This window comes from Manacus candei, unplaced genomic scaffold (assembly GCF_025592945.1).
Source record: "Manacus candei isolate 608988 ecotype Guabito, Panama unplaced genomic scaffold, ASM2559294v1 h1tg000005l, whole genome shotgun sequence".
Lineage (NCBI taxonomy): Eukaryota > Metazoa > Chordata > Aves > Passeriformes > Pipridae > Manacus > Manacus candei.
This window is the reverse complement of record NW_026138053.1, coordinates 7163171-7184911: the sequence shown is the minus strand read 5'-3', so window position 1 is coordinate 7184911 and position 21741 is coordinate 7163171. Positions and strand designations below refer to the sequence as shown.

The window sequence follows — 21741 nt, the reverse complement described above, 5'->3', positions numbered from 1 at the left end:
GACAGATCTTTGCTTCCTCCCTGCTTGCCTGCGGAAAGCCGTGTGCTAACAACTGCAACGTTTACCTTGTGAACCTGCCAGGTGCTGGGTCATCTGCTGTTTACAGGGTGGGGAAAAAGCCTCAGTAATTTATCTTCTACTACGTGAACCATTTTCAAACCCCCACTAGCAGATGGAATGGGAACAGTGGTGGTTTCGAGTCGCCGATGGTACCTGGGAGTGATGAGCACAACACGCACCACGTTCACCCTGTACCCTGTCAAACTGTTGCTGCTTTGTGCTGTACTTGGCATCCAAACTGCTCGTTGCTTTGGGTGAGTGACTGTTTCTGAAGCCACGTCCATGGGATGATAAGATAAACAGTCAGATCAGCACAACCTCTCTGCTTTCGTGTTGTGTGGTCCGTAATTGCTGTCTTGAGCGATTTCTGTGTTTCTAATGAATAGCGAGAGACATTGTTTTGAAGTCAACACAGTGCAATGTGTCTGCCTTCAGAAAAGTAATCCTCTTGATAAATTTGAGATGACAAATTGCCACGATCGTGTTGTAACAGGGAATTGTTTGCAACGTGCAGCCTTCTCCCATGCTAGCTGCCCAACAGAGTGCTGGGGAGACAGGGGTTTGTTTTCTTGGAGTGTGTAAATAGTGCGAATGTGGCTGATAGTTGTTCCTTTCGCTGGTGCCTTAATACATTTTACTCCTTCAGAGAACTGTGACTGTAGTCTTTCCAGTTTAGCTCTGGCATTGTGGAAACCTTGGAGACAGTTATCACATGAGGGGGAAGATAGTGGCTGGGGTGAAGTAAAGGCTAACACTTGGGGTTCAGGTTCATTATGGGGTTGAAAGGGATTAATGGGTTAATTACTCCCTATTGTAAACTGAGAACAGAGTCTAAGACTAATGACTTTGACCAGCTTGGGAAAAAATAGGCTGCTCGGTAAAGAGAGACACTTAAGCCTGGTTTTCAAAAATGCTGAGTGCACACCAGCCCTTATCATTGGGACTGGTGTTTGTCACAGAGGTGCCTCACCTCGGAGCTGTTTATCATGTATGGCAGTGAGGTACCAAAGTGCTGCCCGTGCACCAAGCAACAGGGAACTGTGGGGCAAGGGCAGCAACTGATGATGCAGATTTTGACCAGGTAATTTGATAGGGCTTGCACAGCTTGAGGTGAAGCTCAGGTTGAAAGGTCATGGGTTGAGTTTCCTCTGCTGGCTAGATCAAATATGTGTCCTGCAGTCACCCCTCCTGAATGCTCTGCAGGGTTATTCTCATGGTGGTGGTGTAGAGGACTGGATCTGCTCTTGGACATTGAAGAGGAAATCAGGTTTCATACAGGATCAATGCCAATACAGAATGGGAACTGAAATCTAGATGTTGCCCGCAAAACTTGATGGGGTCTAACAAGTGTTAGTTCTCTTTGGTGTGTAGTTTTGCACAGGTATAGGTCAAGTTGCTCCTTATAGATTGGTAGTTTCACACCTTGAAGCTCTCGTGTTGTTGAGCACAGTGGTGAAGAGTCCCTTAACCTCAGTGGCACCAATGAGAGTGTGACCAACAGCAGGCACGTCCGATCCGTGAGTGACCTGCCACAGCCCCGCGACTGCGTGCTCTCCACCTGGTCCTCATGGAGCAAGTGTGATCCCTGCCAGAAGAAAAGGGTGAGTGTTTGTGGTCTAGGCATGAAGCCTGAGAAACCAGGAGGCAGAATCTCCTCTGAGCCCTGTCTTTATTATCTGTGGGGTTGGGCATACAGGAGGCTGCTGAGGAAAGTCCTGTAAGGGTGAGACTGTGGGCTTTTGCTTTCAGGTGGCTTTTGGCTCTTCAGCTCACCCAGTAATTCCAGTACTTTCCAGGGTGCCTCTCTGTCCTGAGAAGGTGTAAGCCCAGGCTTGGTAAAAACTGTGGCTTTTGCAGGGACTTTCCAACACAGTCCTTTTCTTCCAGCATTAGTGCAAGGCACCATCTACACTAATGGTCCCCTCTGGGACCTGGAGACACTTGGTGCATCTCAGGATTAAGATGCTTTTTCTTGTCTGCCAGCCAGCATTTTCCACCCAAGAAGCCCCATCAAATGAAAGTAATGATCCCAATAGCATGAAGAGCAAAATCCCCCTTGCTAGAGAGACCTCTGCTAATGAGTTGGAGAAGCTGTTCCCAGGCTTAAGCAGAAATAACCAGTGATGGGAGTTGGGAAGAGTGAAGCTTCGTATCAAAGAGTTAATCTTAGAAGCTGGGGAAAAAAGGAGGGCTAACATATTGGACGGAGTAATTGACTGCTTCACAGCAGTGTTGTGGGCGGAAAAAAATCCCTAATGATACAGAGGGGCAAGTAAATACACTGACAGAAAATAACAAGGGATGTCGTTACCAGTGCTAATTGAAAGAGAGGAGATGGAACTGAATCCTTCCTTACTCTTGCAAAGTCCTGCACTACCCTGTCAGGCTCATTTAAAGCAACTGTCAAAGAAAACCAAACTTTCCTTCATCCCTTCCAGTCCTCAATCTTTCCTTAATAAAATTAAAACTGTCGCAGATCAGAAACCTTTGAAACTAGGCACATTACTAACATCACACTTTCTTTGCTGACACTTTTTTTTTTTGATATGACAGTACCCTTAGATCAGTTTTCCACACCACAAAGATTGTTTTTTAACTAGAGAAGCGTAAAATTCACAATTTCTGTACACTTGAGTCAATATTTTTTATTTCATCACAGTACAGATTTGCCCGCCTGGAACAACCCTCTCAGTTCAATGGAGATCCCTGTGATCACTCTGACAGAGAAACCGAAGACTGTGTTACGAATAGTCCTTGCAGGAATAAAGTTAGATGTGATGGGTTTGTGTGCTCAGTCACAGGTAAGGACTTGTGGAGTGGGAAGTGGGAAGTGGAGGTGCTCAGGTGGCATCTCTGACACCACTCTGCTGAACTTTCTGCTTTTACAAGGGTTTTCTGGGCCAAAGGGATGTCGGGAGTTGACCCGGCTCCATCCATACTTGTGTTTGCATCAGTGGTTTTGAGTGAGTCCATTAGCCAACATCTGTTGGTCTAAAGCATGTCTTTACATCTTCAAATAGGAAATTAAAACCCAGTTATATCAGTAAAATCTGTAGCACAAGTGACAGCAACAGGAGAACATGCACTGGGGCATCCTTGACATTCTTTCTAGGTTGAGCAATGAATTTTAAGATTAGGAGAGTTTTGAGCAAAACTGAGCAGTTAAAAGTTTGGTGATCCATGCAGATGAAGATTTTTTTTTCCAACTAGATTTGAACCATTCGTTACAGGAATCTTTTATTTTGTTTCTAGACTGAGTCAGAGAGTATGATCATAGGTTATTTTATGTGGGTCTTACGCCTTGTATCCTAGGGAGATGCATTACACGGAGGCTACTCTGCAATGGGGACGATGACTGTGGGGACCAGTCAGATGAAAAGAACTGCAAAAAGGTGTTTAAAAAGTGTGACCAGAAGATGGAACAATACTGGGGAATAGAGAATCTGGCAAAAGGGTAAGTCAGTGACTTGCATGAAATGTTTTCTTACTTAAGGCTAGGAATGATCTTATGTGGCTTCAGACATAAACACTGACCAGAGAAAAACTCTAGCAATTGTTGTATCCAGAAGTGAGTTAGGATCCAACAACCTTTGGGAACCTCATCCAAAGTCTTGCAGACATCAACCTGTTGGAGTGAGTCTAGAGGATGGTCACCAAGGTGATTAGAGGAATGGAGCACCTCTTCTATGAGAAAAGGCTGAGAGTATTGGGATTATTCATCCTGGAAAAGAGAAGACTCTGCTGTGACCTAACTATGGCCTTCCAGTATCTGAAAGAGCTACAAGAAAGATGGAGAGAGACTATTTACAAGGGCATGGAGTGACAGGACAAGGGGGAATGGATTCAAACTGACAGAGAGTAGGTTAAGATTAGAGATTAGGGAGAAATTCTTCCCTGTGAGGGTGGTGAGGCCCTGGCACAGGCTGCCCAGAGATGATGTGGCTGCCCCATCCCTGGAAGTGTTTAAGGATGGATGGGGCTTGGAACAGCCTGGTCCAGTGGAAGGTGTTCCTTTACATGGCAGAGGAGTTGGACTAGATGGCCAGCTTAAAGGTCCCTCAACTCAAACCATTCCATGATTCCATGAAATCAGTATCTTGGATTGCCTAAAATATGAACCTTACTACAGGTTTGTATCTTTACACCATATATTGATTTGGAGGAGGAAGAGGGAGTTCAAAATTTCTTTGATTTCTTTCACAACAGTGAGAGATGGAGGAATTTATGGACTTTACTTGACTGGAGTAGGGTTAACATGCATCTTAGCAAACTCCAGCTTTGTGGGGATTAAAATCCAAGTCTGAATTGATCCAGCTTTTACAAGCTAAAACTGTAACAACTTTCTGTAAGATCAGACTGTGTGAAAAGAGTTTTTTCTCATTCTACAGGGAAAAAATGCTTTTTACATTAAAAAAAAAGGAAAAGAAAAACTCCTATTGCAAGGAAAAAATTATAATTTCCTCGTTATTCTCTGGAGATATGGCTGCTGCACATGTCATTGCTAATGCTTTGTACTTCTGAGTTTAATCAAAATTAAAAATAATGTTGGACTATTATAGGAACATGCTTCTCATCTCTTTGAAGCTACAATTGCTCAGTAATTTGCTTTTAGTGGACTTCCCATCTTTTCAGATTGTTCTAAAATTAGAGTTAATTTTTTACAGCCTCAGAGTCATTATCATGCAAGCCTCTCTCCCCAAAATAAGGAGAGGCAGGTCCAACAGAGTCCTGGAACTCTAATGGGGACACACATGGACTACTAGCAATTTATCCTCTTTTTTTGGTGAAGTTTTATCTATTTACACATAACTATTTGAGTTTGTGGAAGTGAGTGCCACATCCTCAACTGTGTGCCACAAGGGTGATGTGTGTCCTGACAGTGAGCAACAGAAGGGTTTTTACTACAATACATCCCACCAGCAGCAATAGGAAGAACATGTTATAGAGTTTAATCTCCTCATCTAAAAAGATTGCAATGCTACATCCTTTCTTAGAGCAGATTTCTCTCCATCATCCAATGAAATAAAAAAAAACTTCCCCATGATTTCAAGGATTAGTTGAACAATTCCTTGACTACCTTTATTCTTGTACCCTGACAATTTTTTCTCTCTTCTACTGACCTCTGGTTGATCCTTGACCAACCTGGCAAAGATCATGACTGATAAACCAGAACAAAGAAATGTAAATTAAAAATTGGTCTGGATTGATGACGTGGGTTGGCAAACCTGTCTTTAAATTTCCTGCTGGATGCAATGAACATTTGGCAATGCTCAGGGTGGGCAGCCTGACAGGGTGAGGATTTGGCTGGTGAGGGTTTGTTCTGCTCATCCCTGAGAGTTCCAGCAAAGACTACAAAAGCTACCAGTGCTGGTGGCAGTAACACTGGTGTCATTCATAGCTGGGTGCTGAAAATTGCCCTTCATATTTATCAAGTGTCAAAATTTGACTCTGCCTTTTGCTTCCTTGTTAGTTAGGTTCTTCTGCAGCAGCTGGGTTGGTTGGACTGTGAAAGAGGCAAAACTTTCTTTTGGGTTTCAAAATAAAGAAGTGTGAAACAAAAAGTCCTCAGCCAAACAAAGCAATCTTTTGCCTTTCTCAGCCAAGGCATTTAATGTTTACCTTTAAATTGATGATATTGTAAAATTTTGCTGCTATGCTTCATCTACAGGTTAAATATTTTCACAAACAACTTGGAAGGATTAGTTCTTGATCACAGGTACTATGCTGGGGGATGTTCTTCCCATTATATCATGGACACAAGATTCAGAAAGCCATACAATGTAGAAAGCTATACACCAGAGGTATGTCTCAGATTTATCTGCAAATAAACACACATACATATATTCCAAGAGGTTTAGTGCACAAAACCAACAAAGCTTCATTACCAGATCATTTTATAAAAGATTACAAAAAATTCTTGACACCCAATAGGATCAGAGTGAATTTAACCCTATTGTAGAACATGATCATACTCCACATAGTCCATGATGCTGAACACAGCCCCTTATAATATCCATGTGCACTGGAATAGGTGACAGTGTTCCCTTGGATCTTATCATTGCAAAAGCTGAGCCTTACCTTCCCAGTGCCAAGAAGTGTCCAAGAGGCCCCAAAAGGTACCCAGTGGGCATGGGGAGGTTAATTTTAGACAGAATTGTGGAGTGCCTTACGAGCCAGGCTGGGAAAGCTGCCCTTGCGCAACAGCTGAGGGTTGAGCAGCACACCATGTGCTTTGTATGAAAGGTTGTATCTGTGGTACATCAAAGCTATATTTCAAATATTATGTATTTGACCTTAATGCTTTTGATGACATAGCATGATATTTTTGAGTGTTGCCCACTAGGAAACCTTTTCCTTTTAGAATTCATACTTTAATTGGTGCCTGTGTTTAAGACTTCACCCTCTTTGCATGAGATTGACATATTAAGTGAAAGCCTGAGGACCTTGCAGTATGGAGCAGATAGTAGCTTTCCTGCTGCTGTAAATCAAGTATTCTTGAAGTATCTGTGTTAATAATAATAGTGCTTTGCAATTATACAACGCTTTTCATCTTCAAAGTGCAAGCATTAATTCACAAGTATATTTGTATCTGCATTCCTTCCTCATGCTTCAGGTATACAATCACTATGCAGGAAATGAGACATGTTGTTTTTCCTTTCTGTTTAGACCAAAGGCAAATATGAATTTACAATGACTGAATATGACTCCTACTCAAATTATGAAAGCAATGTCCTGAAGGCAAAGGCTTCACAGTCAAGCTTCAGCTTTGGTATAAAAATACCAGGAGTGTTTGAGCTCGGTTACAGTTCAAATGACAACAGGTTCAAGAAGTTCATTCAGAGGATGAAAAGATTTTCTTCAACTGTAAGCATTGTTCCACTTAATTCTCTTCTAACATGTTATCTGTTAGTGTGTGTGTACCAGTTTGATGCTCATCATCAGGTCAGCAGCCATGACTGGGATAAATGAAATCTTTTCCCCCACCAGATTTTGCCGTTTGGTCAAGTCTTTTCTACAGCCACAAGGCCTTCATTTGTGTTTATGGCATCCAGGAGCTTTTCCATTCACGTCTCAGCCAGGAACTGAGCTGCCTAACCTCTGGAATCGGCCACAAATGATTGAGAGGACTCAGTGAGCCTCCTGGGTCCCTTCCATCTGTGGATATGCTATGATTCTGAGTGTGGTCTGTGCAGTGTCCTGCTGGGCATCCACATTTGGATGTTTGTAGTCAAACCATTTAAAAAAGTGAAACTAAGCAGCCTGTTCAGATGGTCTCCTCTCCTTACAGTCACCTTGCTACTTGGAGATGTTCAGGTGACAGTCCCCACGTGGCCATGGGTGCTGGGTCATGAGAGATTCTTACTTCTGATGCCAAAGCAGTCTGGGAGTGCAGCCAACACAGTGGCTCCTCCAAGGAAATCTGCAGAGGTAGAATTGGGGTGTAGCTATCGAACCCCAGAGCCCAGAGTTCCCCTTTGAACTACTGGTGAGTGATGGCGACTAAGTGAGATATCTGGGTTGAAAGGAGGGCAAATAGGATCTCTGCACTTCCAGGAATTCCTGCACCTGTACATGCAGTCCAGGCACTGGTCAGTGGTGTGGGTGGCTGTTGTCTGTGTGACCCCTGCAGAGTATCACCTCACACGTGAAGGGCCATCTCTGTTTTTAGGTGGGTTCAGCAAGGCAGGAGCTGTTGTGCTGGTAAATGATAATGCAAACAGCAAGGCCAAGCTGTTCCACTGTAGGGCAGCCTTGACAATAACATAGAATGAAAACAGCTAGCAGGCCTTCCGTGGGTTTAATTATAGACTAACTGATGCCATTTTGCTTTGGCTGATGTGATCTGTCTGCCACGTGCATCATTCATCAGAGCAGGACACACACCCCACAAAACAGAAAAGGCACCATCACTTCCAGTCTTGTCTTCAGAGGTTTGGTCACAGCTGTGAGCTGAGGCTGGCTTTAAGCTGGCTGGAGATCTGTAACTCCTAGGACTGCTTTATGAGATTGAGTCTGAGATAGTGTGCATCATCATCTGCTTTCTTTGTTTCATCTGTTATTGCTGTAAACAAACATAGCTCTTATCAGTGGTTTAATAGTATCACTGATCTATGTCTCCCTTCAGTATAAAGTACACTCAGGAATGGCAAAGTATTCCTTGTTGCTATTAAACTTGCATTTGTTTCCTGAAAAGTGGCATTTCCCACAACAAAATCAGAGATATATAAGAAGCATTTGCAATAGATATCCAAAAAGAAACCCAATCCTAAGTCTTGATTTTATTATATAAGCTGCAGAGTTCTGTATTGAACCCCCCCTGATGTGCTCATCCTGCTGGCTCAAACAACTAGACATTTAATCCTTTGAACATCTTGAAAGAAATCTTCTATTCCTGACTTTTATGCCAGAAAGGGGGGAGATAATATTTGTCCATGTACACATATCTACACAGAGACATACAAATACGTGTGCATGTATGTGGGAGTGCTTGTGTTGTCTTCTTTCCTTTGAGTTTTGATAACAGCATATTCTATGAAATATGAATATGGATTAGCCAGAGAATTACCATTTCACATATAAATCATGATTTCAGATGTCAGAACTTTTCAGGAGAGAGTTTGTGACAGACAAAGGCCGGTCAGTGTTACTATGGGTGGAGCAGGCTCGTGGGGTGCTGCTGCATCCTTGCATCCTGGGTATGCCAGAGCGGAGCCTGGACCCTGCCTTTCCCTGTGTCCCAAGAGTGGCCTGACTTTCAGAAACTTGACCACTAAAAATTTTGCTTTTGCAAAGTTAAAAGATTTCCAGTTGCAAACTGTAAAATTGATAAATCCTGACCAGCGCTAATTGTTTAAGAGCAAATAACCACACACTGTCACGAGAATGACATCTCTCACTTCTTCTGGATTCTCTTGTGTTTCTGCATTTCATGTAGTCCAGCAAATTCATCCATGCCCGTTCTGAGCTGGCTGTTGCTGTTTATAAGCTGAAGCCCCGAGCCCTGATGCTGCATTACGAGTTCCTGCAGAGGCTCCACCAGCTCCCGACAGAGTACAGCTACGGGGAGTACAGGGAGCTCTTCAGGGACTACGGGACCCACTACATCACTGAGGCCACTGTCGGTGGCATCTATGAATATACTTTAGTCATGAACAGTGACGAGCTCCAGAAGGCAGGTATGTGCATCTGATGGTTGCGAAGGAGCTTTGGGACCAGTTTTTTCGTGGGAAAACCCCCCTGCAGGCACACAGTGATGGCTCAGGTCTGAGATGAGAAAAGAGAGATGGTGGAAGAAGGAGTTAACAATGTCTGAAAAAAGTCCTGCAGGATGTGGGAGTAGAAGTGCTTTATGGCAGTGAATAAAGAGGTTTTCAAAGCATTCTCAGCATCATGGGCTTGTCTAGTGGTCAGGCTGTGGGTGCTGCCAGTTCACAAAGAAGGGCCCAGTAGCAAGTGTTTTAGATGACACGTTTTGGAGGCTGACAAGAGGTTGAGATGAATGAGAATCATGGATCTTAACACTTTTGTTAGCTTTGAAAACCTTCACCTAAGTTCTTTTTCCATTGCCTTTCAAATGGCAGTTTTGAAACACCTTTAGCCTCGAGAGCTTTTCCGGCATGTAGGAAACAGTAAATAATTTGCTGGATGACTCTTGTGCCTGACATTGCTCTTGCTCTTTGACTCTGGCTTCCTTTGTTGCAAGAAATGATGATTGTTGTGTAGGACAGAGCAAGCTATGTGACATTAATCAATAGCTGCACTCTCAGTTATTTATTCATTGGCATGGGAGTGAGGACCTGCCTCCGCTGTCTGTTTGCAAAGGCATTTAGTGGACTCTGCTGTAGGTGATGCTCAATCTGTTTGCTCTGCTGTCGAGGAAGTTCCTTATCCTGTAGTCAGATAGAGCCCCGAGGGACAGAATTTAGATTCAGATTTCACATATTCAAATTTTAACACTGTTTCCCAATTTCAGCTATTGGTGTGGGCCCATCACAAGCCACATTTGCTTGAACTAATGTGTATTATTGTTTGCATCAAAATGCTCCACCCATCAGTGTCTTCCAACCTAGATCAGGATCCTGCAGCAGTAGCAACATCTTCTCACTGTCCCCAGTACTGAGCTGGGCTGTAAGTTTTCACCAGGGTTTTTTAGGTCCGTTTTCTGTGTATATGAATATAAAACATCAAACAGTTGTATTAAAACGGTACAATTTTTTGCTGTGTATTTAAGGTTATTCTCTGAGCGATGTCCAAAAATGCACCCAGAATGGCTTTAACATTGGTGCAAATATTGATGAGGTCTATGTGAGGCTTGGAATAAATGCAGCTGGCTGTAAATCCATTTTTAAAGAGATTGGAGGTAAGCATGAAACACTTCTGCCATTTCATTTATAGCCTTTGTCATAATGAAAAGAAGATTTTTTTGATCTTGCCTGCCTGAAATATTTCCCAACTTCCTCCCAACCACTTTTGAGTCTGCTGACTAACCCCAGCCAGGCTTAACAGATGGGAAGATATCTCAAAGCTTGGGTTTTTCCCAGGATTTTCTTTACTGAGTAGAGAGTAAATATCTGCTCAGCATCCCCAGGAAAAGCAGGGAAGGATCAACCATTACCCACCTGGCTGTTGCTGTGTTACTAATCCCCCACCTCTCAGCAGAGCAGCCCAGCATGCCCCTTTTTGCACCCAAAAAAGCTCTGATGGGCTAAAAAGGGAGGTAATGGTGTTGTGGGAGCCTCAGGGAATGTGGGAAGCTGGGGGTGTGCAGTGGGAGGAGGGTGTACCTGAAAATACATGGAGGAGAACAAACAATACTGGTGGTGAGGAACTGTGGATGGACCTGTGAGCTTATAACCATAGGGTAGAAATTTAGGGGAGCATGGAGTATTCTTACGAGGGATCAGGAGGGACATAGGACACACTTTGTAGGAAACCAGGTGTGAAGCACTTGTAGCGTTTTTCCTTTGCCCTCTGACTGTGATGGATCTTGTGCAGGGCTGTTTTGCTCTTAGCTTGTATCTCAACTGCAGTCCCCAAAGACATAACTGGGCAGAGCTGGCCACTTTGTGAATGTGTTTTTGCAGACAGCACCTCCAAAAAAAAGTATGTGGAAGATTTCATTGCCCTGGTTCGTGGCGGAGCAAGTGAACACATCACCACGTTGGCCTACAAAAACCTGCCAACAGCTGCACTCATGCAGGAGTGGGGAGATGCTGTACAGTACAACCCTGAAATCATAAAGCTAAAGGTACTTATCCATCACTTCATTCAGCCTTACTTAGATGAGCACCTTGGAGAACTCTGTGTTCAAATAAACAAGATTTAAAGAAACAAACCCAGAGGAATAATAGACCTTATTGTGCAGCATAGTTTCTCTAAGACTGGGAATTCAGAAAATCAAAGGTGTGATACTTTAAAAAGAGTGTGGTTGGAAGTACACAGAGTGAATAGCTTTGACCCTTGTAATGTGGCTGTGCAGATGTGATTCTTTGCTGATACCAAGCAACAGGCAAGACAATCCACCTTCTCTTTTACCAGTTTATAACTTAACAAAATATATTTCTGACAGCATAGATTTTATAAAGACTTCTATTTTTCTTGAAATTTCTCATCTTCTGTGAGAACCAGTGACAATTTAGCAACAATCCTTTCAGTTCAGAAGGTCAGATAGTTCATCATACATGCCTAGATGTTTGTGCAGTTCAGCTAAACCTTAAAAAGAGAAGTTAACTTTTGAAGAGTCAAGGATTTTTGATCCTGAAGAGTTTTAGAAGTGTGAAAAGTAAGCAGAAGTATGTAGCAATTCTGCTTCATCTTTTTAAATGTCAAAATAAGTGGATAGTACAAAGGTGCAACAGGACATTCTTTTAAACAGAGGTTTGAACTGGTAGTGGTGGAAGTTGATTTTATTATTGTATGGTTGGTTTTTATTGTAAAATTTAGTTTTAGGCAAAAATACTTATATTTCTGAAAAGCATTTGTTTCTCAAGAAAGAGGTGAATTTTAAAAATATGAAGCAAGGAAAAAAATCAGTAATTTGGAAATGCAGCCAGTGCCTGTGTGGCACTTTTTGCAGCAGAGGTGTCTTACCCAAGCCCCCAGTGTGCTGTGGATTGACCTTCCAGAAAAGCACTGGGAGGTCTCAGGGCAGGAGACAAGAGAAATGCAACCCTCTGCACTAGATCCCATGCACAGAAAAATCTCCCACAAGAAATTATTGCGTTCTTTGTCTTGCCTGGCATCAGTGACCAGGCTGCCCAGTGAAAAACCTCAGACGGATGTAATTTAGATTTGGTATCTTCATTTCCATACCAATATCCCTGTGGGGCTTGAAGATCAAAAGTGCCAGTGAAGTGTGACTAAATGTCAGCCTAAGAATGCTTAGTTAGGGAAAACTAAAGCAAATCAGTTCATAAATCATCTGCTGAAGGGACTTGGCAGGTCACTCTTAGTGTATTTCCTCATTTGTATGATCTGAATTCAAAAAGCAAAGTATGGATCACAGATAATTGATGAAGAGTGGATGTACAGCATCAGGAAATTAGTATTTTTTTACTGAAACATTCTTTAGTTCTTGTAGTTTGAGCCTGTGATGGCAGAAAGATGATCTTTCATGCTTACTTTGTTGATGTGGCCTGTATGGCAGCATCTCTGTAGTGAGGATGGGAATTTGGGATGGATCCTCTGGTGACACGCGGCAGTATCGTCCCACTGGCAATATTGAGACCCCACTTTAACTTTCCCTTGTTTTCAAGAGAAAAATAATGAGTGAACCAAAGTCTCCTTGATCCCCTATTGCATGTTCACCATGTTGTGCATCCCCTCGTCTTCTCCCACCAACCCAATCTGCAGATGGAGATCAAATCCTCTCCCTTCTAGAAGGCAGTGGAAACTCTTATCTTGGCTCCATAAAGATAGAAATCATCTTTGAAATGCAGAAGTGGTGAAGGTGCTGATGTAAATGTCTGTGGCTGATGCCTCTGGCAGCATTGGGGGGCTGCGGAGGGAATGGAGGAGATTTTTGTGGATGGGTGTTCGGGGACATTTATTAGATCAGAGTAAGAGATCACTCAGAAAGTGTAAGTTTGAGCAAATCTCATCTAAAAATGTCTTTATCAGGAAAATGGATGAGAAAGGATTTAATGGAACTCCTGTGAAACTTTGCTTGTTTGTTAACTAACAGTTTGGCTGTTGTATTTTTTACACATTTCCAACTGCTTTGGTGTTGGAAACCAAGGGGAGCATCCTTCTGAGTACTCCTGACATCGTGGCTTTGTTGTTCACAAGGTTTAAGTAAATAGTAATGGGAAACCTGGAGCCTGTACCACACAGCCTTCATTTCCCTCTCCAGCTGTGCCACCACCGAGCTTTGTGATGTTCACAGCATCTTGAACTTGGAAATTAATGCAGTTTCTTGCCTCCCTTTAGGCAGAGCCGCTGTATCAGCTGGTGACTCCAAATGACTTTGCCAGTGCAATCACAATAAAAGAGAATCTGCGACGGGCTCTGGATGAGTTTCAGCTGGAGACCAGTTCCTGTCGCTGTGCTCCGTGCCAGGGCAATGGCACCCCCTTCCTGCAAGGTACAAGGATTTTGAACCTCTTTTTTACCCTCTTAAGAGAAATCAGTTGGGAATTTGTGGGGAGCGAGGAAGGTTGGCTCTTTAGTTTCCCCTGTCATTTCTTTATCAGGTAATTACTTTATTTTTTTAAAGTTGGTCTGTTTGTAGAGTCCTGGTGAATAAAGACAGTAAAGTCAGGGGATGTGTCTTTTTAATAGGAGTGACCATTTGTATCACTTTTATGGAAGAATTTGTTCCTTCTCAATTATGCGTTTAAAAAAAGCCTTTGACATCTTTAAGTCTCCTCCCTTGCTTTTAAGATTGCTTCAGTCCTCCTGGAGAAGTGACTACTGTCTCAGCATTAATTAGTGTTTGTGAAAGTGTTTTGAAGATGAAAAGCACCATATAAGTGCCAAGTACAGTGATCACCACCACCTCCCCCCATTTCTGATAGAAGCTGTCCTCCTTTGTAAGCAGGCTGTGATTTAAAAATGAAGGGGAAAAATAATCAAATTCAATGAAAACTGCTCTGCCTAAACAGACATAGATGATGTGATGAGAGCTTCTAACAAAGGGACCATTTTGTCAAGTGCCTAATTCCAATCTGCATCTGCAAAATTCCTGATGAGAATCATTATCATCAAATTGTACCTAATGCAGAAACGATCACTTCAGGTACCACCTAGTTGATTATAGCACTTCAAGGATTTGTCTCATGATGACCCTTGTTTAAATAACTTTTTAGGGGCTGAGTCAGGTTAGCGTTTCATTTAGGATCTTCTCAACAAGAGGTTTTAAATGACCATTTATTTTCTTAAGTGGGAGTTCTCCTCTGGGTTCCTGACATGGGATGCACATCACAGTCCTGGGCAGCCAGAGCAGGGATATGTGGGCTTTTCCTCTGCCACAAAGCCAAGCTGGGATACTCCTGTCCCAGGTACTCGTTTCTGATGCTGCAGTTTGCTCCCTCTCAGCTTTACCAAGAGCTCTCTCTAGAGACCCCACCTGCAGTGCTGTGTCCAGCTCAGGGACCCCCAACATAAGAAGGACATGGAGCTGCTAGAGGGAGACCAGAGGAGGCCATAAAGATGCTTTGAGAGCTGGAGCCCCTCTGCTATGGAGACAGGCTGGGAGAGCTGGGATTGTTCAGCCTGGAGAGGGGAAGGCTCCAGAGAGAACTTGGAGCACCTTTCAGCACCTAAAGGGGCTCCAAGAGAGCAGGAGAGGGACTTTGGACAAGGGCCTGGAGTGCAGAACAAGAGGAAATGGCTTTAAATTGAAAGAGGGCAGGGTTAGATTTGACATTTGGAAGAAATTTTTCCCAGTGAGGGTTGTGAGGCCCTGGCACAGGTTGCCCAGAGAAGCTGTGGCTGCCCCACCCCTGTAAGTGTCCAAGGCCAGGTTGGACAGGGCTTGGAACAACCTGGGATAGTGGAAGCTGTCCCTGCTCATGGTGGGGGGGTTGGAATGAGATGATCTTTAAGGTCCCTTCCAACCCAAACCATTATGTGATTCTGTGATCTCTTTTGGAGAGGAACAGGGGGACTGTGCGGACCCCTGGTGTGAGGAATTACTGCTCCAGTGTGTTGGAGGTTGAGCTACAGTGCAGTGGCAGGAACAAATGGCTGGGGAGGCAAGAGGGGTGGCAGGGTAGCGACGGCTCCCCTCTTTATTGCTATTACATCCTTTCAACATTGCAGAAAAATGATGGCATTTCACCCACTGTCCCTTCCTCACAGAATATGAAGTACTGAAAAGAAATGAGCGTCTGCTGGGAAATGTGACTTGAAGTCTCTAATTCCCGCCGTCTCTGCTTACTTTTAGGAACAGAATGTGAATGCTTATGTCCCCTTGGCTACAGCGGCATCGCTTGTGAGATCAGCAAGAGAAAAGGTGAGAGGGACCCCAGGTCTGAGGAGACAGTCCCAGCTGCATTAGGAGTGTAGCTGATGGATGGGGAGTGATGCCCAGCGCTGGCTATCCCCAGTCTGCCCAGCCCAGTGCACCAGGGCTTAGTTGACATCTGCAAAGGTGACAGATATACTTTCCCCACCCTCTTCTGAATTTCTTTGTACTCTCGAGGAGGAGAGTTTATTTTTGCTGTTCAAAGCTGCATGTACGTGCCTTGCAATTGTATCAAAAATATGAACTTCTACCTAATTGACAATCCATGACAAGCCTCAAGTCTCCTCCAACAGCTCTGTTTCCTAAGTTTTTCCCTTTGAATAAGCCAGCATGTTGCAAACTGTTGTCCCCCAGATATGCTACCATGCATTTTAATCTTAAAATCTTATTATGTTGTTTTGAAGCGTTTACTAATGCTTCTTGGTCACTTGATATTGCTGCTGTCTCCAGACTGATGTTTTTAACTCCTTCTAGTTTAGGATGATCTGTGAATTTAATCATTTTGTTTACTTCTTCCAGCTCATTAATTTATTTGCTAAATAGTACCAGATCCCAGGCACCCAGAGCTCTGGCACCAGTCTGATGCAGTGCATTTATCACTGCTTTGTTTACAGTCTTATCCAGTACTTATTCTGTATGGCTGTGTCCTAACTAAGCTAGGCTGAAATGCATTTTAAACCAAGCTTTCACCAAGCAGGGGGTCAATTTTATAGGTGTTTCTAGAAAAGTCCATGGAGCCTTAAACTGTAGAGTAACACCTTATTTCAGTCTGCTTATCACACGTGCAGTCACATCCAACCCTCCCAAAGACTCACTTGTCAACATGGAACTTCCTTTCTCACGCCCCTTTCCTCCTTTTATCTGTTGCCTCCATAATTCTCAGGATTTTGAATTTTTCACTCGCATGCTCAGGGTCCAGAAGAATCAGTGTAATAGGAAAAGCAATGGAGAGAAAGATGAATAGTCAAACTGTTGTTCATTGAAGTGCTAACACTGCCCCTCCCACCTCAAAATGTGGCTGAGACGAGTTTACTTGGTGTGTTTCTTATCTAGGCTTGGACTAAGTCAGAGACAGAAACATCCTACAAGAAAATATAAATCTAATTAACCTTTTTTGTCCTCTTTTGTGTCTTCCTAAAGTGTAGTTTGAATAAACACCAGAAATGTTGAACAAAGAATTAACATCTTTAAAGCAATCACTCATTGTTAATGACTCCAGTATATTGTTAGACAGGGGCAGAACTGTTTGTATTCAAATGTGATTCATGGAAGCTGACAGCTCTTCCCATGGAAAGACCTGCCTTACTCTGACAATCATTTCCTACTTTGGGTTTTTTTTTCCAGATGCTGCTATTAGTGGAAACTGGGGCTGCTGGGCCAGCTGGTCTCCATGCTCAGGAGGTCAAAGAACAAGAAGACGACAGTGCAACAACCCTGCCCCACAGAACGGTGGTTCATCGTGCTCAGGGCCAGACTTGGAGACAGTTAATTGCTAGAGGGAATCATTAGGAACTTACAAAAAAAGTGATGGGCATTTGGAAAACTGGTTGGGAAGATGTCACCTGACTGGCTTTCTGAGTTGACCTCTCTCTGCTCATGGGTCTCATCCAAGTGTACTGAAGTCAGAAACATTTCAAGACACTGGGAGCTGAGAGTGTGTTATGAATCACACCTTTGGACATGCCTTACAATTGTCCCATGGGATTGAGTGTGCTCACTGACCTTAATATTTTGCCTTTTCCCTGTCTTTATTGCAATGAGCTGAGACAAGCTTTATCTCCTGCTGTATTTGGTAGCTGCACGATTTAAAATTGTGCTGTCTTGTTTTTGAAGGTTTCTTTGAGATAAGAAAAGACTGCTTGATCTGAGGCGCAGCAGAATTTGTGCTAATATGCAGCTTCTGTGAAGACAGCTGTGTCATGTGGAGCAAAATACAGCATCTTAAAGTCCAAATCTCAATGAGCACAACAGTATCTAATGTGACATTTAAAGCTTCTGTGCCTCAATACCCCAGTTGCCCAATTTATTGTATTTAACTTAAATTGTCTGTCATATGAGAAATCGTCTTCAAGGAGTGGAAACCAAATGGTGACACCAAAGCCTTGTGAGACTATACAGTAGTTTTTCTCCTACCACAGTAGGAGATGAGCCTCCTCCTTTGCCTTTCTGAGGTAAAAAAGATGCACCAAATATCAGATGCACCCTGGTATGCTCAGATACATCAGTGCTCTGGTTCCTTGGGAAGGGGAGGGAAGGACAGCGGGATGCAGCTGGGATGGATGAGGAACTGGAAAGCAGCTGCTGCTGCTTCTGCTCCTTGGGGATATTGGAGAGCAGGAAAGATGGCTACACTTGATGGAGAGGCTGTACCTTGACTAGGGATGTCACTCCAGGATGCCAGGACCCTCAGCTGGAGCAGGATGAGCACCAGCATAATCATACAGTCACAGAAGGGTTTGGGTTGGAAGGAACCTTAAAGGTCATCTCCTTCCAACGCCTCTGCCATGGATAGGGACACTTTCCACTGTCCTATGTTGCTCCAAGCCCCATCCAAGCTGGCCTTGAACACTTCCAGAGATGGGGCAGCCACAACTTCTCTGGGATAAATGGAACTTTTTGGAACAATTGGTTGTACATTCCCTGAGGTGTTCTACCTGTAGTAGCTGCCTCTGTCCCAGGCAGGCTCTGTTTCATCTGTTTGATCCCATCAAAGTCTGTATTTCAGTAGGTACACTGCTAGTCCGCTCAGGGTAGGACATCTGACTTGAAGAGAGTTTGCTAATGAAAAGAGCCAAAGGAAATGGTTTGCCCTTTATTACTGTCCCTGGAGCTGTGCATCATAATGCAGATGTAACAACAGAGGAACTTAGAATATTGTGCACCATGTCATGACCAACCTGAGCCTGGATCATTCCGGGGACTTGCCTCTTACAGCTTTGTTGGTGGTTAATGATTTTTCCAAAGGCATTTGGCTGGACCTGCTGTAAAATAACCAACAATAGCTTTGCTCCAAAAAGCAATTCCATCAGTGCAAAGTTGTTCATGAGTGTTGTGAGTCTTCTAACATCCGCAAGGTCAAACACTCTTCTGAGGGTTTTTAGCAGTGCTGGTGATGGTGGGTTGGTATTGCCAGTTTCTCCCCTTTCAGACTGATGTTGTCTAAATGTAATTCCTATAAGAACAGCTCAGGCTCTCTGACATCTGAACAATGGAACGTGCATTTAGTTGTAGCCCTCATGCCGCCTCCACACTTATCGACAAGGTTTCTGTGACAGCTTTAAGAAAGGCAGAGCACATTGCATATGTAAAAGATGAGTGCTCTATACTCATTATGGGCTTCACAATTTAGCTGCCAACCCAAAACATTTCCCTTTTCCGCTGTGCAGCTGTGATATCTTTTGTGTGATAGAAATTTGCCAGGAGATTAATTTTAGGTCATGGTCAAAGGGGTCACTGCTTGTGTGAAGGATGACATTCCTCCAAGTTTTTGAAGGCACATGAGAAGCTCTGCAGCTGAGGACTCTGAGCATGGTTCCTGGGTGCCTGTAAGGACAGGTACTTCAGTGTCATTGCCTGCCCTTCTTGAGAATGATCAATGTAATCTCACAAAGGAAATTTCTCAAATGAGTCAAGTGGGTTTTGTAAATTTAACCACCTTCCCTCATCATCAAGCTGATTAAACACATAGTGGTGGTGCCTCTATCCATGGCTGTGGCAAGCAGAGTGTAGCAACCTGGATTGGCAACTGTTCTTCCCAAATCAGAAAAGCCCAGAGTTTTTGAAGTGGCAGTGCCTGGGTTTGTATATTTGGGGGTTTTTTTGGAGAAAGAGAGGAGAGATTTGACAGTCGTCAAGATCAGCAAGGTAGTCTAACTGAAGTATGAGTTCAACAGTGGTTGAATATGCAGCCTGCAGGCTTAGAAGCTCCCATAAAGGACATAACTTTATCTTGTCCTTGTGATTTTGTGCTTTGATTCAACTAACTAATGATTTATTATAACCTGGAGGGTAATAAAAAATACTGTGCTGAAGCTTTTATCGTTTCATTTTGGTTCGCATTAAATTTTGGTACTATCTTTTACTGGTGTTTCTAACTTCCACTTTCTGTGTAAGTTTAGATTAATAACCCACATGTGAGAACTCGGGAAGGCAGGCTGTGTGTGTGTTCAGTGCTGGCTGAGCTGCTCTAGCCCATTTCTGTGGTTAAGATACTTGTCTCAGTGGGCTCTACTACATCCCGTATTATATTTTCACAAGTAGTTCGCTTGAGAAAAAAGAGAGGGTAAACATGAAGAAGCTGTAATTTTTTTGCATCTCCCTGCCTGAAGACATTGCTGCTGTGATGTTGCTGGATCCAGGCAACATGGCTTTGGAAACTCCCAAAAGGGTATTTCAGGTAAGTTGTAGTTGTCACATTCAGCTTTCCCAGGACAAAACCAACTTCACTCTTGCTACCCTAAACATCTCCGTCAGGTGTGGTTAAACCAGACTGCTTTCCAGCCGAGATTCCCTTGCTCCCTGTTGTGTCGTATCATGTACGCATTTTGTGTTTACCTGTGAGGCTGGAATGTGGTCCACACTGCAACTGGGGACTTACAAACCCTTTGGTAACCATAGTATTGCTAAATCACTTTACCATGCTCCTGTTTCTTGTGGATATATATATATAAAACAATATATATATTGTTCCTCCCCAGGTTCTCTTCCAGATCGATTTAGTGGAAAGCAACTCAGAAAGTTCATACAGAGGTGTTAACAGTCCCCAGAATTTCTTTGTTTCACTCTGATGGCTGAAGAGCCCAGTGAGAACTCAACACAACTGCCTGATTTCAGGTCAAATTATGCCTACAGATTAATCTTCCTTTTATATACCATTTTAATACCACCCTGCTTCTGTAAATCAACAAAACTAGAGATGAGTACAGTAATTATTATGATTATGAACACATATTTTTACTTATTTTTAATGCAGCACCATGAATCCCACTGTGTTGGGCATGATAGAGCAGCACCACAAGTACCAGTCCCTTACCAAACTTGCCAGAATCTGGAATATCTTTTGTTTCAGGTTTTTGGCATGGGATTACATGTTTTGCGTCTTCCTGTGCCTGTGCATTCCACTGTATAAAAAGAAAAGCAATACTGTTTGAGCTGCTTCTGCTGAGGAATTTTTGCCTGCTCTAAAATCACAGGGTCAGAGGGATGGAGGCGTTGGGGCAGTCAACGTGACATTGACCCCGAGGTAGAAAACAGCTCTGTCTCAAGCACTGCCCTTATCTCCTCTTCTGTTAGCTGGTTATCTGGAGCCTGCACCTTGCAACCTCAGGTGTATTGTCATCAATCATTCGCTATTTTCTTTTGCGTGCTGGTTCCTCTCTGCCCTTCCTTTGTTAATAACCCAGTTTGCCTATATCCATAAAAATATCTGATTGTGATACCATTTATCCAAAGCGCCATACATCCATCATGTACTTATGAGCGAGATAAACAAGGTCTCCTGGGAAATATGCCGCGAGAAATATATAGGATAAATAACTACATCAAATGTATGTCAGTGTGCAAAAGGGGAAAATCCATTCATTAAAACCCGGGTGGAACTGCAGTGTTTTATTGTACCCTCTAAGCTTTTAGTTTAACTAAGAAACATACATTTCTGCTGCTTATCTCATCTTGCACAACTCTCATGCTGCCCACTTCAGCAGGAGATATATTAGCTTCTTCAACTGCCATTGTAAATGTGTAATTGCTCATAATCTTTTCTTTTTTTTTTTCCCCCCCAGACCTTACAGGCAGCTTCTTCCTTTTTTTTGACTTCAGCTTCGCTGCTCCTGAATTTCAGCGTGCCCGATATTTGAGCCCTGGGGGTAGTGGAGGACTGGAGTGGGAGGAGAGGGGCACTACTCACATGCCTTTGGTGTTTAAAGGAAACCCCCTTGGGTTTGTATTTCAGTGCCTTGGGTTGTGAGCAGAGTCATGAGAATGAACAACTGCAGGTAAAACACAGCTTTTTCTGCTCTTATTTGTATGTGTTTCCTAGTGGCATTTTATATGCAGTTGGATTTATTCTTTTTTGAGGTTCTCTAGCCTGTAATCTATCCTTCTAGAAACAGGTCTAAAAGCTGAGGATGCAGGTTCCCTTCCTGCAGGCCCCATCCCTCCCCACCCTCCAAGGCATCAGGTCTTTCTGTTCATTAATTTCTTCCCTCTGGTCACAA

General features: G+C 43.3%; 1 protein-coding gene across 2 annotated transcripts; it reads left to right on the top strand.

Moving 5' to 3' along the window:
• Positions 1-121: 121 nt before the first annotated feature.
• On the top strand, positions 122-19555 carry C8B (complement C8 beta chain). 2 transcript variants are annotated; one of them, XM_051801208.1, is made up of 12 exons: positions 122-314; positions 1490-1661; positions 2720-2861; positions 3373-3514; positions 5729-5861; positions 6727-6924; positions 8996-9236; positions 10292-10420; positions 11145-11308; positions 13489-13642; positions 15446-15514; positions 16871-19555. In XM_051801208.1, the coding sequence occupies exons 1-12, from the start codon at positions 178-180 to the stop codon at positions 17020-17022; spliced, it is 1833 nt and encodes a 610-aa protein (XP_051657168.1). In that variant the 5' UTR covers positions 122-177; the 3' UTR covers positions 17023-19555. The 2 variants fall into 2 exon arrangements, with proteins under 2 accessions (XP_051657168.1, XP_051657176.1); XM_051801216.1 differs by having other exon boundaries at positions 127-314; positions 1511-1661; positions 16871-19554.
• The last annotated feature ends 2186 nt before the right edge of the window (positions 19556-21741 follow it).